Raw genomic sequence first — 15,567 nt, 5'->3', positions numbered from 1 at the left:
TTATTATTTTTAAAAAGGTAAATTATTTCAGTTCATCAATTTGATAAAATGAAATGTTCTTGTTTTTTCAAATAATTCATTTTTATAATAATAATAATACTAAAAACAAACACCTATTGAATCTAATGGGTTTTATGAAACAAAACAAATTCAATTTAGCAAATTTTATTCCATCAACTTATTTCACAAAATAATTTAATAAAATATATTTAATTGATTTTATCTTTCTAATGATTTTTAAAAATAATTTCTTATAAAATTTAATGAACACTTGTCTCCTAAAGTTTAATTGGGATCTTCTTTAGATACAAGCTCAAAAATCTGAACAAGTGAACAAAAGAATATTAAAATAATAGAAAGTCCAAAATCAGAACAAAATTCTTGGTTTTTTTATTTCAAAAATCAGAATGAGTGTGGGCTTATGTAATCATAACCATTTGGATTAAGAGGTTTAGATTATATGACAATGATAGTGATGATGGGGCTTGACATGGCTAGTATCCATCAACATGAAGTTAAAATAAAGAAGATGAATAGTTTGAATAAACACACTCTATAATGTGGAACTCATGGTCTACTATAAAGTTAGATCCTGTGTTTGTACGGTTGTCTATTGCAACTATGTGAATCATAATTACGCATAAATGGTGGTCCTGGACACTCATGAGTCATCCTGTAGATTGCAGAGGTCCTTAAGCATAAATAACATTTAAACAACGTATGCCCTCAACCATCCAATCTATTAATTTCTACAGAAACAAGAAAAAGAGACAAACAAAATCTATAATAATTTATCTACTGTAAATTTCAGTTCATAAATGCGTTTCGTTTTTATCTAGCTCACTAGCTGTCACCATTATATGTATTTTGAAGATTTTACTAGTGCTAGCAATGTTTTTTATTTTTGGAAAAGGAAGATAAGTAAAGAGAAGAAAAGAGAGCATTGGGCGTGTAGTGTACCGAAGGTCCAGCGGCCTTGGACGAGGGCGATCTGAGGGTTGTGGATGAGGAAGGGGATGGTTCGGAGGAGGAAGTCGGGCTCCGGCTGGAAGTCGGCGTCGAAGATGGTGACATACTCGCAATCCTTCACGTAGTGGTGCTTGAGACCCTGCTTGAGCGCGCCAGCCTTGTACCCCACCCTGTCTTCCCGGATCGCGTATTTGATATTCACTCCCTTGCTCGCCCACTTCCGGCACTCTATCTGCACCAGCTCCTGCCATTTCCTCCACGGAACAATGATTAGTTCAGACTTCAAATCCACTCCAATTGCCACAGCTGTGATCTTTGTAGGGAACTCCCAAAATTGCACATCGAGTGAGAAAATCATTTAGTTATCTTCAGGGAGTATTGAAGGAGAGTTTTGAAAAAAGTTCTTTGGGGGGGATTTGGGTATATTTAAGAAAAATCAAGAGAAAATTCAAAGAATCGATTAGATCTGCTACCTTGATGGATTCATCCGTGGAATCGTCGAGCACCTGGATGATGATGCGGTCCGAAGGCCACGAGAGCCCGCAAGCGGCTCCGATAGAGAGCTGGTACACCTGAAAATTCAATAAATTTGAAACGCGCGCGTCGAGGAAAGTAAGCAAACGGAGACTTGTTGATGCGATCGACAGCGGACCTCTTTCTCGTTGTACATTGGGATCTGGATGAGCACCATGGGGTAGGCGGACGTGCCGAGCTCGGCATCGTCGCCCATCGGTTCCCACTTGTATCTCGATTCCGGGCGGCGGCCAAGGAGCCGGACGCCGGTGATCACGATGGCCATGTAGACCTTCTCGACGAAGAGCAGCACCGACAGAGCCAGGCAGAGGTACACCGCCAGCTGCAGAAGCGGCACAATCACCGGCGCCTTCACCTGCTGCCACACCAACCCCATCTGCTCCCTCGCCTGGATCGCCCCTGGAAACATCGCCGCCGAGGAAACCCTATCCATTTCCTCCCGGAAGCAGACGTCAAACAAGAGCTCCAAAAATCACAAATGTAACAGAGGGATCGGATAGGGAGCACAAAGACGTTGTGCAGGTGAAAAATTCTCACGCACTCTCAATCACCTGCTCCACGCACTGGCAATGAACAACAACAACAACGCCTCTTTTCTCCCCCCAAACCCACCAAAACCAACAGAGCAAGCAGAAGAGGAAGCAAAGCTCACCAGATCCAGCCAACTACAATGGAAAAAAGAGAGAGAGAGAAGAAAACTGGTTGCCCAGTCGAATCACCGCCTTGTTCCTCCCTCTCGTCCTCCTCCGGGGGCAATGTGAGCTCAGGGATCGGCGGCGGAGGGAGGGAAGAGTGGAGCAGGAGATGGAGGGAGGGAGAGAAACCCGGGCATGGCCACGAGGGTTCTGAGCATCGCCTTTAAATAAACGCCCCGTCGCCAAGGAAAAAACTAATTATATAGGGAGTTTTTTAAAAAAGGAAAATGAGTACTATTTTTGGTTTACCTGCTTACTTACTCGAGACAGTACACTGTTGTAACCAGTAACTAGTAGTAACTCCATCTCTATCGGTTTTTTACATTTCAGTACTAATTGTTTTCGATATTAGAGTTAAGTACTTTGTTAGGGACAACTCATTATGTATTTTTTTAATTCAGAAAAAATAATTTACAATGTATTATCCATAAATATTTAATTAATCAGTCGCTTAGATTTTCCTTAGAATTTGTTGAAATTTTGGCAGTAAAAAAAATTATAAATTTAGACTTTTTTTTGGCGCTTAAATCGTGCCATGAAATAATTTATAATTAATAAATACATCTTTGAATTGAAAGCCAAAATGAGAAAATTTGATCATTTTATATAATTCAAATATCTGACTATAAATTGATCGTTTGAATATTAATTTAATATTTTTTATTTTTATTATAATTTTTTTAAAAAAATTATAACTACTATAATTTATCCGAGTGCGCGCTCTAACCACCAAAAAGATGTAATCGAAGAACTCAATTAGATTAACCTTTAATAAATTAAATTTGATCTAATTAATTTTTTATTAATCAAAATAATTTAGTACTCTCGTTCTATTCAACTAAACTAATAAGATTGCATTCTTAATTCAATTAAAATTATTAGAATTTGTAATTGAATATATTTACTATCGATATTCTCTCTATAGTGATAAAATAACATGTATAAGTTTTGGTAAAATAACATGGTAAAATGCCACGTAGATATCACATCATTGTATTTTAATAAAAGATTGAATAAAAGTATATTGAAGATTAAATTTTAATACACTTTAACTTTAAAAGGAATATGATCCCTTCAACACTTTTCTAAAGTTTGAATAAATTTTTTAAAAAAATCCATAAAAAATTTAAAAATATACGATCCTTTAAACAACGTAATTAAAGGTGAATTTTGCTTGAGGGGGAGGTTAGGAATCGGTCCAAAATCCCCCCTCCCCCAACTAGAAATGTTAAAAACCGAAGTCAATGATCGATATCATGAAAGAGCAAGGATTGAATCTTTAAGGGAATAATCCCTTGAGGAATAAATTTCTTCCACTTAAAGAAGTCTCTTATCATGATTTATCTCCCTTTAAATCGTTGTAGGATCGATGTTAAAGAGTGCATGAGATGAGCGTTATCATTTTTACTATAAGACTTATCAATGCCAACTTCCTTATTCATCTATAGGTTGTTAAAATTAATTTTTAAAAGCATGTCCATGGGAGTTATCTTTGTTTTTGTATTTTAGTTGATTAAGGTAGTTTTTAATCAAATGGAGTCTAGCTAAAAAAGTTATTAAAGCTTATTCACGAGGCTACATATAGAATAGCAAGGAGATCTAAAATTGTTGGATTGCTAAGTCGCTCATTACAAGTGTATTCTATTTTATCCTAGTGATCGATAAAAAACTTTTATAGGTCGGATCGATCATTCTTAAGATAAATCAGCCCGAAGAGTTGGATATACAATGTCAACTAAAAAAAATCTTAGGAGATATATTGAATATACTAATTCATTCTAAATTGTTGAATGCTTCTGATGATTTCTAAAGCTTAAAATCATCAAGGCAAGCTATTTGTTTCGATAAAGGTTTAACTCTTAAATTTCTCTTATTTTCTCAGTGTTTACTTGTACATTATATCAACAGAAGCAATTGTCTATTTGAAGTTTATTCACCTTTTATAGTGAATTTTTTTGTTGTAATTTATCTAACAAATTAGTAGCCCATAGACTAGTGAAATTGGAGGTTATATTTGTAGATTACATAATTTTTTATTTTTAATTTTTATTTTTATTTAGATATTTATTGTCAATTAAAAAACTTTTCTATTAAATTATAACCAAGTTATTATTTTTAATAATCAACTAAATAAATTTTGATAGTCTTTTTAATGCATGCACGAAGTCCTTTTTACTTTTTCTTCGCGTCGTTGTCTACATTTATTTCTTGCTCCTTGCAATCAACACACCCCTTAATAATCAACACACACTCCTACATGATTGAGTATGCCTCTAGACGCCCCCGGGGTATAGCTGAATTGGTTACAACGCATTAGAGTTACAGAAGAGGGTAAGGGTTCGAATCCTGACGAAGTTAGGCAATACCCTCCTGCGGCGTGATCAACTGCAGTTTCCCGATTTACCTCCTCACAAATGGTCGTGGGCCCGATCGTGTGGAGCCGCTAAGGTGGTAGATTCCACCTTTTGCAGAAGAGTATGCCTCTAAACGTCTGATCAATTGTAATTTATATTTATCTCTTCATAGATGATCGTAAGACTAATCGTATAAGACCACTAGGATGACAGATTATATTTTATACTGAAGAGTATGTCTTTAGGGCATGGTTGAGTTAGTTATCGTGGAAAAGACTTGTTGCAGTAGGAAATGATCGAATGTCGATGAAATCGATACAATGCCTTCTGTATAATGGTCAACTACAACTTTCTGATTTATCAAAATTATACTTTTTACCATTGGGGTATAATTGAGTTGGTTTTGACAAGACAGACTTGCTGAAGTGAATAAATATCGAATCTCGACGAAATCGAAACAACGCCTTCCCTATGGTGGCCAACTATAGTTTTCTGATTTACCTATTCATAAATGATCGTGGGATCGACCATATAGAACTTTTGGAGTGACAAATTTCATCTTTTACCATTACTAAAGTACTCAAGTAGAACATGATTTTCATCGAAGAAGAATAACTTAAGAAGATTGACTACTGATATCTAATAATCGATTATTTTTAAAAATAATTAATTCAAAAAATTAGATATTTCATTATTTTTTTTAAAAAAAAGTGTCCTTATAAGGATTAATTATGAGTGTTTATTGAAGAAAGTACTCGCCATCTAATTAACATAATTCGATCAGAACCACGATCGAGCTGCCACTTTGTGGCCTTAGTGAAAGGGAAAAGTAATTATTATATTGTTATTATGGAGACAGACATTAAAGCCACATTTAGCGCTTCCCCTTTATTTATATTAATTGCTCCTTTCACGGATTAATGCAGCGCCGGGAAGTGAACATTGATTTCGGCTTCGTCTTTTGCTTTTTTTTGGCAGATTTCCGTGATTTTGGCCGATCCATAGATTTATCGGCTAAGTTTGTTCGTGACTTTCTGGTCATCGGCATGGATTAAGGGGACAGGTCTTTTAATTCTACTGCGATGATTTGTCATTCTTTTTTCTTTAATTTTTATTATTTGCAAAGATCAAACTAATATAAAAAAAATTACGATCCAGTTGGTTGTAAAATTACTATGAAATAGTCTAAGTTAACTGCGAAATCATAGCAATGAAATTGTGGCCAAACTAGCTGCGATCTCATAAAAAATGATAAATCTCAATCAGTCTCATGGACTCAATCTCTGGGGTGGTTGGTCCGGTCCTACAAAAGTTTCCCACCGACCACCAGGGTAAATCGGGAAACGCATACGGCAGCCAATCCAGATGCCTAGCATCCTTTGATTGCGTTCCCCATTTAGAAGAAAATTCTTACAAATACGCCGTAGCTGGGGATCGAACCACAGATCCTTGGATCATAATCCGGATGTTCTATCGTTGCACCATTGTCTCGGGGATAACTAGCTGCGATCTCATAGCTAGTTAACTTGATTGTTTGTTTATAATTTCACAACTAATTTTAACTTAGGATATTAGAATATAAAAATTTAATATTTTTTGAAAGATTCTGAATTTATTTTTTTATTTTAGAATAATTATTATTTCATTCGGCATCATTTTGACACTTGATCAAAATTTTATAGTTAATTTAATCATGGGGCGCCTGATCAGACAAATAGATGACAAAGGGCGAAAAAAGTAATTAAAAAAATATTGATAGACAATTTAGTAATTTAAAAATAAGATATACATTCTAAGATAATACTTTGTAATTTTTTAATTTATCTTTTCATATATGATGGTAAGATCTAGTATTTTTTTTTTATTTTTTTGTTTTCTCCAGTGGAAAACTAATATTTAATAAAATTAAAAGTTAAAAGAAAAATGACCAAAAGAATTACATGACAGTCGGCCCAGACACGAAGCCTGCCAATTATCAGGGCCAGTCTGGACAATGAGTTGGGCTGAGCAGCCGCGCCTTCGCACGCCTGCTTGTCGTTGCCAACCGCCAAGTAATGCGACAAGGCGTCGTTCGTTGTGAGCGCGCACGCAATACTCTCTCTCTCTCTCTCTCTCTGGCTGCGGCATCGTGTGCAATGCGAGCCACACTGTGGGTGCGTGCTCGAGCTGCACGCGACGCCGAAGCCAAATGTAACAAACTGTGCCATCGAGAGTGAAATACAGACCAATGTGGTGGTAAATATATATATATAATTCAATAATAATAATAATGATGATCATAAATAAAAGCCATGTGGAAAGGAAAAGTAAATCTGGACGAAAAGGATAGCCCAATGTCCTGTTGCATGTAAGCTTACATGGAGGTGCAAAAAGATGCATGATGCCATGCCCCAAGGCTGCGGCTGGCCATGGTACAACGCAACATCTGTGGGCTTTACAGTCTCCCTCTGAGGCTGACTGACCTCCCCTCCATCTGCGATCTATCCCAGATTGCCATCATGCCATGCCTGTCTGCTCCATTAATTTCTTTCGATCGTCTGAATTAAAGTCAGCTCTTCTTCTCATTGGATCCAAGAAAGATCAGGTCCTAGGCATCTGTAGGCCCTGGCATTCAAAACTGCTGCTGCTGCATGTTGCACCAGTCCAGTTTAGACTAGAGTTTTTGACTCCAGGAAGAACATCATAATCCACAAGTCCTAAATCCTGCAGCTCTCTCTCTCTCTCTCTCTCTCTCTCTCTGCCCATGCAATCCAACATTTTCACCATGCAAATCTCCCCCCTCCTTCGCCCTTCCACTCCGAGCTGCCCTGCCAAATCCAGCAAAACCACCTCCCTCCATCCCAATGCCATGCGCCACTCGAGTGCTAGGGCTCCTCATTATTGGCTCTCCCTTGGAGCCATGCAATCGATCCCTTCTTCGAACATTCATTGACACCCCCCAAGTTGGGTCAGACGCCCTCTGTTTCCGCCATTTACTCCTCACCATCATTTTGCTCGAGACTTAACCAACTACTTGTCGAAGTATTCATTTAATGAGCTAGATTAGCATTCATGTGCCATGAGGAAGCGTTGTTATGACGACGGCTCACGTCTTGCACCCTCGCTCGCTGCGAACTAATGGTCGAAAGCAAGCTCAAACGAGCTGTAACGAGAAGATTAATGGATAAGATGAAGAAGGGAGAGGAAGGGGGACAGTATTGTGATGAGAAGAGGATCGAGGTGAGGAGGAAGAGGCCATCATTGCGAATCTTTGGGCCGACCACCTCACCATCATCGTCATCATGTTGAAGTGGCTCCTTTGGATTGAAATCCCCAGGAAACCCACGCCATCATCATCATCACGTGACGCCATCTTCTCCTTCTCCGGCCGTCTCCTTCCTCTCTTTGCTCGCCTCTGCTCACGTCCCACATGCAGACTCCCTGTGCCTGCCACTCACTGCCACACACTCTCTCTGTTCTTGAACACCGTAGATTTTAAAAACAGAACGAGATGGAACAGAATGGAGTCCTCATCCATCACTCTATAAATATCCTCGCACCCCTCCGCCCAAAACGCCATCTTACACACCGAGAATCGATCGCCACCAAGTTCATCCATTGCTCTCCCTCTTTTGTCTCTCCGCCGATCCTCTTGCTACAAGGTAGCTTTCTTGAAGAAATTGTCATCTCTCTCTCTGAAATTGAATCTTAATTTTCTCGTCCAACTCTTCAGTAGAAGTTCTTGCAATTGCTTCAACAATTGTTAGCTGAATTAGCTAAATACATATACGCTATTCACCAAGCTTGCTCTCTCTCTCTCTCTCCCTCTCTGTCGAGCACACACATACAAGTGATTGCCATGTCAAAAGTTTCAGAGTTGGTGGTTTACTTTTACTTTTGAAGGTTCAGTTATGCATGTTTCCATTAGCCGCCTTTTATGCCTTTTTGTTGTTTACTAGATTTCTTATGCTCCAGCACCTTAAAAACCAAGATCAAAATCATTAATCTATCGTAAGCCTTGTTGCAGCGCGTCGGTTGATGGAGCGGCTGAACACCAAGCTCTACCTGCAGAACTGCTACATCATGAAGGAGAACGAGAGGTTGAAGAAGAAGGCACAGTTGCTGAACCAGGAGAACCAGGCTCTGTTATCTGAGTTGAAGCAGAAACTGGCCGAGAACAACAGCAATGCCAACTCCAGCCCGAACCCTACCATCCCCGACCTCAACACTCCACCCCCACCCACCCATGGAAGCAGCAAGTACTCATCTCAGTAGCAAGATGCGTACTTTGTTCACTCTGATACTTGTTTTTGGATCTATCTATCTATATATGTAGCAATTGGATCAGTTTGGACTAAAGCTGTAGCGTAATCAGCCATCTGTTGCACTGTATCATCTCTCTTTAATTTGAAACAACTTCTGAAGTCAAATAGTGATCAGTAATTATATCTGATTCCAGAATTTCTGTAGATGTTCTTGCGATAGCTTCATCAGTGATGATAGATATGGGCGTCGATGAGAAGAAGATAAAGAAAGAGTCAATATGCAAATCATGAAGATTCGATGGAGATCAGAGGATCATGATGTTTCATATCTAATGAATAGTGGGAATACAGAGGCGGTCAAAGATGTATCCAAGTGTTTGTTCTCCCTCCGTATCGAAGTGGTTGACCTTGAGGACCTCATTCGTCGTGAGCTTCAGATCCAAGTTCCATCGAGTGTCAACTTCTATCTCATTCGTAATGATCATACAGTACAAGAACATGCCTCGGAAGATTGACAAGGTCAAAGGCAATGATTTATTTGGCAGCTCGAGGGAGGGATTTTTTTTATCACTTAATTTAGGTTTTCATTGTTATAATTTAATTAAAATTATTTAAAGTTAATTAAAATCATTTAAAAAGAATATTTTAATATAAAATATACTATATGTAATATTTTTGATCAAATTAAATTAAAAAATAATTTAATTTTAGCTAATTGCAAATATTTATTTTATTAAGTTTATTGTGCACCATTATAATAATTGTGAAACGGTATTGCATTGTGGGGTCAATGTGGGACCGCTGAGTGAAGAATTTTACTTTTTTTTTTAGTGAAACGGTATTATAATTTAAAATTAAAAAAACAAACAAAACACCTTCCTCATGACATTTAATAAAAAAATATATTCTTCTCTCTATTAAAGATAAGAATAATAAAATTAAATGTCTTTGAATATCGATCCTGATAAAAAAAAATTAGATTAAGTCATGTTTATTTTGTCTTCCATTAGTATGTTTTAGTATGTTTTAAGTGAAAATTTCAAGAGAGAAACGTTTTACTTTATCTAGGTGGTTTTTTTTATAATATTAGATATTCAACTTATAAATATTAATTTTAAAATAGATAATTTAATCTCATATTCTATTCATCAAATAATTAATAAATTTAAAAAGCAAAATAGCTTCTGCTTTCAATCTCATTAATCATTTAAACATCGTATACATATATTAGGTGAGTTTTAAAATACAATTATTTGAGAAAAATATCGTATCTTTTATCATCGTACCATGTTCAAGGCTTCTCTAGGGGTTCTCATTAACTTAATCTAAAGAGAATTAGGTGCAAAATTGAAGCCTCAAAGTTACACTGTAATCTGATAATATGGGAGTAGTGGTAAGTACTAAAGGAACTGTTTGGTGGATATGATCTTGATAGTATATTCAAGCAATTTATTCAAGAGTCGATAGTAGAGTTATAGATTGCCTCCGGGGCATAGTTAAATTGGTTATAACGGAACTAAGTTGGTTACAACAGAGTAGAGTTGCAGAAGTGGACAAAGATTCAAATCTCGATTAAGCCGAGATAATGTCCTCTTCCATTGTGGCTAACTGTAGCTTCTCGATTTACTTCCTCATAGATAGTCATGAGGTCGCTGGGGTGACGGATTTCATCTTTTTGTAAAAGAGAGTAGAGTTGTAGATTTCTATCATCATCCAAGAACCTTTCCACAGATTCTACCGTGGAAATATATTGTCAGGACTCAAATAAGTTAAAATAGGTAAAATTGATCGGAAGTTCTAGAGTTGATATAAGATGTGAAGTTTTAATATGTCAAAATTGATTAGATGTTAGGTAATAAAGAATTCCCGACCAATCAAGATTGGTTGAATACCAAATAATGATGAAGTCCTAACAAGTTAAGGTTGATCGGATGCTAATTAAAGATGAAGTCTCGACAGATTAAGATTGATCGGATGTTAGGTTTTAGAAAGTCATGTTGAATTAAGATTGATCGGATATTGAGGAAAGAAAGTTCTGATAGGTTGAGATTAATTGTATACTAAATAAAATGAGAATTCAATCTTGGTAAGGCTAAAATATAAATATTAGTCGATTGATATAGTGTATTGATTGATCGATAAACTTAAAATTTTGAAATTGAAATTTAAGATATTTTAAAGATTTACTAATTACTGTGAATATTAATTACTATAGTAATTGTCAACCATAATTGCTACTATAATAATCAATTAATGAGTTTGATCAGTTAGTGGATGACATTGAAGCAGCAAATAAAAACTTCATAAATTGATTGAAAAATTTAATTGATCATAATTAATCGACTGATGGAGTGTATTAGTTGATTGATGTTACTGTTCTAGTGAATAGAGAGTTCAAAACTCAATAAGATTCGACTAATTAGATAACAATCAACTAATTATTTTGGATAGTTGGCTGAGAGGTAGATGAAATTGTTGAGCTGACAAGTCAGAGCAACATTCAATCTATAGTTGATCAATTGACTGATAGATAAGATCAATCGATTGATAGGTAAAAATCAACCCAAATATTAGCCCTATAAAAGAAGGTTATGAGGTGTTTTGAAGGAGTTAATTTTTAAAAGTTTGAGTATGAAGTGTTACTACATTTCTGAATCAACAAGAGACAATTCTAAACAACAAGAAAGCGCCTAATGTAAGATTTGTGTAAAGTAGTTATTTTCATTGCATTTATTTTTATTTCTTGTATTTGCTTATATTGTTTGTAAGAGACTTAATCACTTCTAGAAGGTATCTGAGAAGAAGAAGTATAATGGTGATATATCGCTAAGACTAAGTTTTGGAGTTGTCTTAGAAAACGGTGAACTAAGTAAAATCTAATGTTGTGCATGTGATGTCAAGTTTGCTTGAAGTTTTCATTGCGCATTCAAACGATGAACACGAAATCGAGATGAATTAAGCGATCACCCCTCTCTAGCTAGCACCGCTCTTAACATTATCAACTTATTAATTCTATTTTTCTATCAAAGCTAATTTTTCAATATGATGTGAGACTATTTTACTTTTATATTAAAATGAATTTTACAATCTATTTACATTGAATTCTCTAATATAAGATTATTGTGTGAAGTGGACTTTTAACTTATTAAATTTATTAATTTCATTTTAACTTGGTCTTATTTTATCATTTTATTTATTTTATATTGCATTTATAAAAAATATTTAGTAATAAATTTATTGAAAAACATAATTTATTTAATATAAAATTACATATATAGTGAAGATTATCCAACATATAAAATTAATTAAAAAAATATAATTTATGTAATACATATTAAAATATAATAATATCAATATTGGATAAAAATTATTAATATCAAAAACAAAAATAGTTCAAAATTTAATATAATATTCTTGTCGATTCGATTTTTTTTTTTAAAACTCAAACATTAATAAATGAGCAAAAGTTATAAAAAATTAAAATAATTAATAAAATATGTGACTTTTAAAATTAATGTTTGTATATTTGAAAAGAGAAAGGTAAATAAATACAAACTCTTTTTGAATTTTTATATTTTTATAAATTTATAATTTTTTTAAAATAAAATAATAATTTTAAACCATCATGAATGAATTGAATCAAATTGTAATCCAAGATTCTAAACTATAAATCACAACCATCTTAAAAGATTAAAATTAAAAGTCGATATTTTTGAAACTATCGAATCAATGATTTTGAATAACCATCGATTTTGAATCATGATCAAATCTAAGTCAAGTCAATGTAGTATGAATTGCAAGCCGTCATCTTAAATCGTTATTTGTTAGAATGCAAACCAACTAAATTCCTTCGTTAAACACCCTAATGCCTAGTCCTTACCATTTTATTTATATTATCAAAAGATCCGTTAAAAGAGTGCTTATTCCTTAACAATTATTAAAATTTTATCTAAACATTCTTTTATTCTCTAATTTAAATCTACTCTGTATAAAATACCATCATCTTGGAATTATTTTGTACAAAACAACATCACTTTGAAGTTGCATTGTACAAAATAACATTATGTTCTGTACAAAAATAACACTAGCTTGAAGTTGCTTTATACCAAACAGCACCATTTTAACATTGCTTTTGATCAAAACTAGATCAAAATATGTCGAGAAGTTCGAAGATGAAGGGCTACTATGCACAAGAATTTTACAAACTAGTGTTATAGAGATCCATATAGAAATGAACCAATTCAATAAAAAAAACATCTAGACGACTTCAATCATGTTAGTCGGTTCGAAAAGCTGAATACTTGTAATCTCAAAGTTTGCTTTGTGTATTTCCTAAAGAGATTGTGAAAAATGCAAGTAATAATTCTTATTCAACTCTGATTCACAGGCAGGTCATGCATCATCTAGGTAACTTCAAGCATGTGATTCTAATAACAAACTTGCTTTGTGTGTTTCCTAAAGATACTGGAAAAGCAAATCTTGTTCCAATGATAGAATCAAATTCAAAGATATATTAACTAGCTAATTATACTGAACAATCAGATAATTGACACTTTTGGGGATCTTTATGTCTTCCACATTTGTATTTATCTGTATAGCCAAAAGAAAACAAAGCAGACAAAGCTTAAAATTATAACTAAGAAACAAAGAGGGTGATCAGATCTCACTAAACATCAAAACAAAACCAAAGGAAGATTAAGGGTTAGCTAGATCAGACATTTTTACTTAAAAGCAAGCAATAGATCTAATCCTGCAAGATAATTTACTTAAATAAGATGGAATGACATCTTCAATTCAAAAAATGAAAAAGGAATGACATCTTCAATTCAGAAATACAGCCTTAACTTAAAAAAGGAAATGTGTCTGAATACAATGATGTGAAATAAGTTATCACACACGAAACAGTGGTTCGAGATGATTTCGGAGAACAACAAGCAAAAGTTAGAAGATAAGTGTCACAATTTTGTGATGTCTGCAAAGCTAAAAGTATAGGCTAAAATTTTTGACTACCATTTATCAAACCTAACATTGAAGGTTCAATCTTCATATGCATCATATACTTCTCTAATGTCCATTTCAGATTCATCTGTTATGAAAACATCATCGATTGCATCTACACTCTCCTCATGTTCAACCTCTACAAATGCAATTTCCTTGTCATCATTCTCAAAATCAGAAGAGTCATAACTCTTTATTTTCTTTCTTCTTCCTCTATATCCAGTAAGTTTGAGAATCTTCTCCTTCCACTGCACTATAGAACATTTATCTATCAACTCTGAACGATCATAAGCTTCAGTCAGAAAGACGCTAAACCGCTTACCCTTTTCAGAAACATAAAATATGCCACAATGCTTAAGCAAAAGTCGCATTAGTTTTTGAGGCATTACAAATTCACGCCGGAAGTGAGTGAGATGATCAGTAACAAGTCTCTTTTCTATGGTAAAACTCAATATCTCATGCATAATAGCCACTGCCCTTTTATCAAACTCCAGGGAACCAGGCATTAGTCCTGTGGCATCAGCATATGGTGACAAATAATTCCTCTTCTGAAAATGCTCAATCTGTTCACCATATCTATAAACCTTATAATCTCGTGGAAATTTCAAAGGAAAAGGAAGGGAAAGAACTCCAGGCTCAGGTTGAAGCTCTGTGATAACTCCTGCTGCCATAGCTTTCTTCTCTAACTCTGTAACTGCCCATGAAGGGTTCCAGGACATCAGTTGCAAGTATTCATCATCTTCTACTCTCACAACTTTGAAGTGTTCAGGAAACATATGAATCCACGTTTGCCTAAAATCATAAGGAAGGCCCATATCTCTCCTAAAATTTGCTATCTTATTCACATGAAGCCTTTTATCCACAGACATCATGAGAAGTCTCGTAACATACTCGACAGTCTTCTGCGAGTGGTCTTCCAGAAGCCTAGCCTCTTCTTCAAGAAGATCCTCAGATTTTTCTGTGAATCCACACCAAACTACCCCCTTTGTGTCCCTGTAGAGCTCAAACAGCTTAGGAGATTTGCGGATGAAGTCCTCAACCTTGTGCTGCTTACTTAGATTGATATGCTGCCTATACCGCTCCAACAATCTTAGTGGGATTACTTGCTCTGGTTCTTTCCTCAACACCTCCATTATGGCTAAATTTTTTGAAACCACCTTCCAGCATTCTGTGGCAATCTCGAGGTCATGCACTCTCTTCTTCTTGCTCCTATCTTGCACCCTTCGATGCCTCGTCATCCAGCGCTTCTGGAAGACAGTGGAAACCAAATTGGGATATGATCCATCTCTATTCAAGTATGCACTGTTCCAGGATACATTGCTGCCATACCCAAGAGATAGGAGCCCTCTTCGAAGCATTGCGTGACTAAGTATGGCAAAAGCAAAGAGGTTGTACATCGATCTTTATTGACATTTAGCTAGAAAAAAATGAACTTTGTACTGGCAATAACGTGAAGAAATTTACAGCAATCATGTTGGCATCGAGTTACTTCAAGCAGAAATTCCGGCGGCGCCAGAGATGGCAAAGTTTCGAAGCTAGGGTTCCTCGTTTCCAGGCCAGTCCAGAGAGAGAAACCAACTGATGCTGAGAGGCGGAGGAACAGCACCGTCACGCCTGCCCGCCTTCTCCCGGCGCCGCCTCGCCCCCCGCGCTGACGAAAGAGGGTTTGCGGCACAAAGGAGGCGAAGGCCCAAGGACGGCTCAGAGTCGGGAACCGGACGAATAGGTTCAAAATCGGCATTCGGCCGGCGGCGCGGACAACCGAACCGATGG

At 35.7% G+C, this 15,567-nt stretch overlaps 1 protein-coding gene across 4 annotated transcripts; it reads right to left on the bottom strand.

Annotated features, from left to right (window-relative positions):
* Positions 1 to 13,620: 13,620 nt before the first annotated feature.
* LOC141836285 (protein WHAT'S THIS FACTOR 1, chloroplastic-like) lies at positions 13,621 to 15,502 on the bottom strand. Of its 4 annotated transcripts, none has more exons than XM_074723738.1 (3): positions 15,235 to 15,502; positions 15,124 to 15,159; positions 13,621 to 15,041 (listed from the first exon to the last, which is right to left on the bottom strand). In XM_074723738.1, the coding sequence occupies exons 1-3, from the start codon at positions 15,265 to 15,267 to the stop codon at positions 13,833 to 13,835; spliced, it is 1,278 nt and encodes a 425-aa protein (XP_074579839.1). In that variant the 5' UTR covers positions 15,268 to 15,502; the 3' UTR covers positions 13,621 to 13,832. The 4 variants fall into 4 exon arrangements, with proteins under 4 accessions (XP_074579839.1, XP_074579840.1, XP_074579838.1 ...); XM_074723739.1 differs by having other exon boundaries at positions 15,259 to 15,501; XM_074723737.1 differs by having other exon boundaries at positions 13,621 to 15,159; positions 15,235 to 15,501.
* Positions 15,503 to 15,567: the final 65 nt, after the last annotated feature.

Source organism: Curcuma longa, chromosome 10, assembly GCF_044706935.1.
Source record: "Curcuma longa cultivar G26 ecotype Majalengka, Jawa Barat chromosome 10, ITB_CL_G26_1.1, whole genome shotgun sequence".
Classification (NCBI taxonomy): Eukaryota; Viridiplantae; Streptophyta; class Magnoliopsida; order Zingiberales; family Zingiberaceae; genus Curcuma; species Curcuma longa.
The sequence above is the reverse complement of the archived record's forward strand: the minus strand, read 5'-3'. Positions and strand labels throughout refer to the sequence as shown.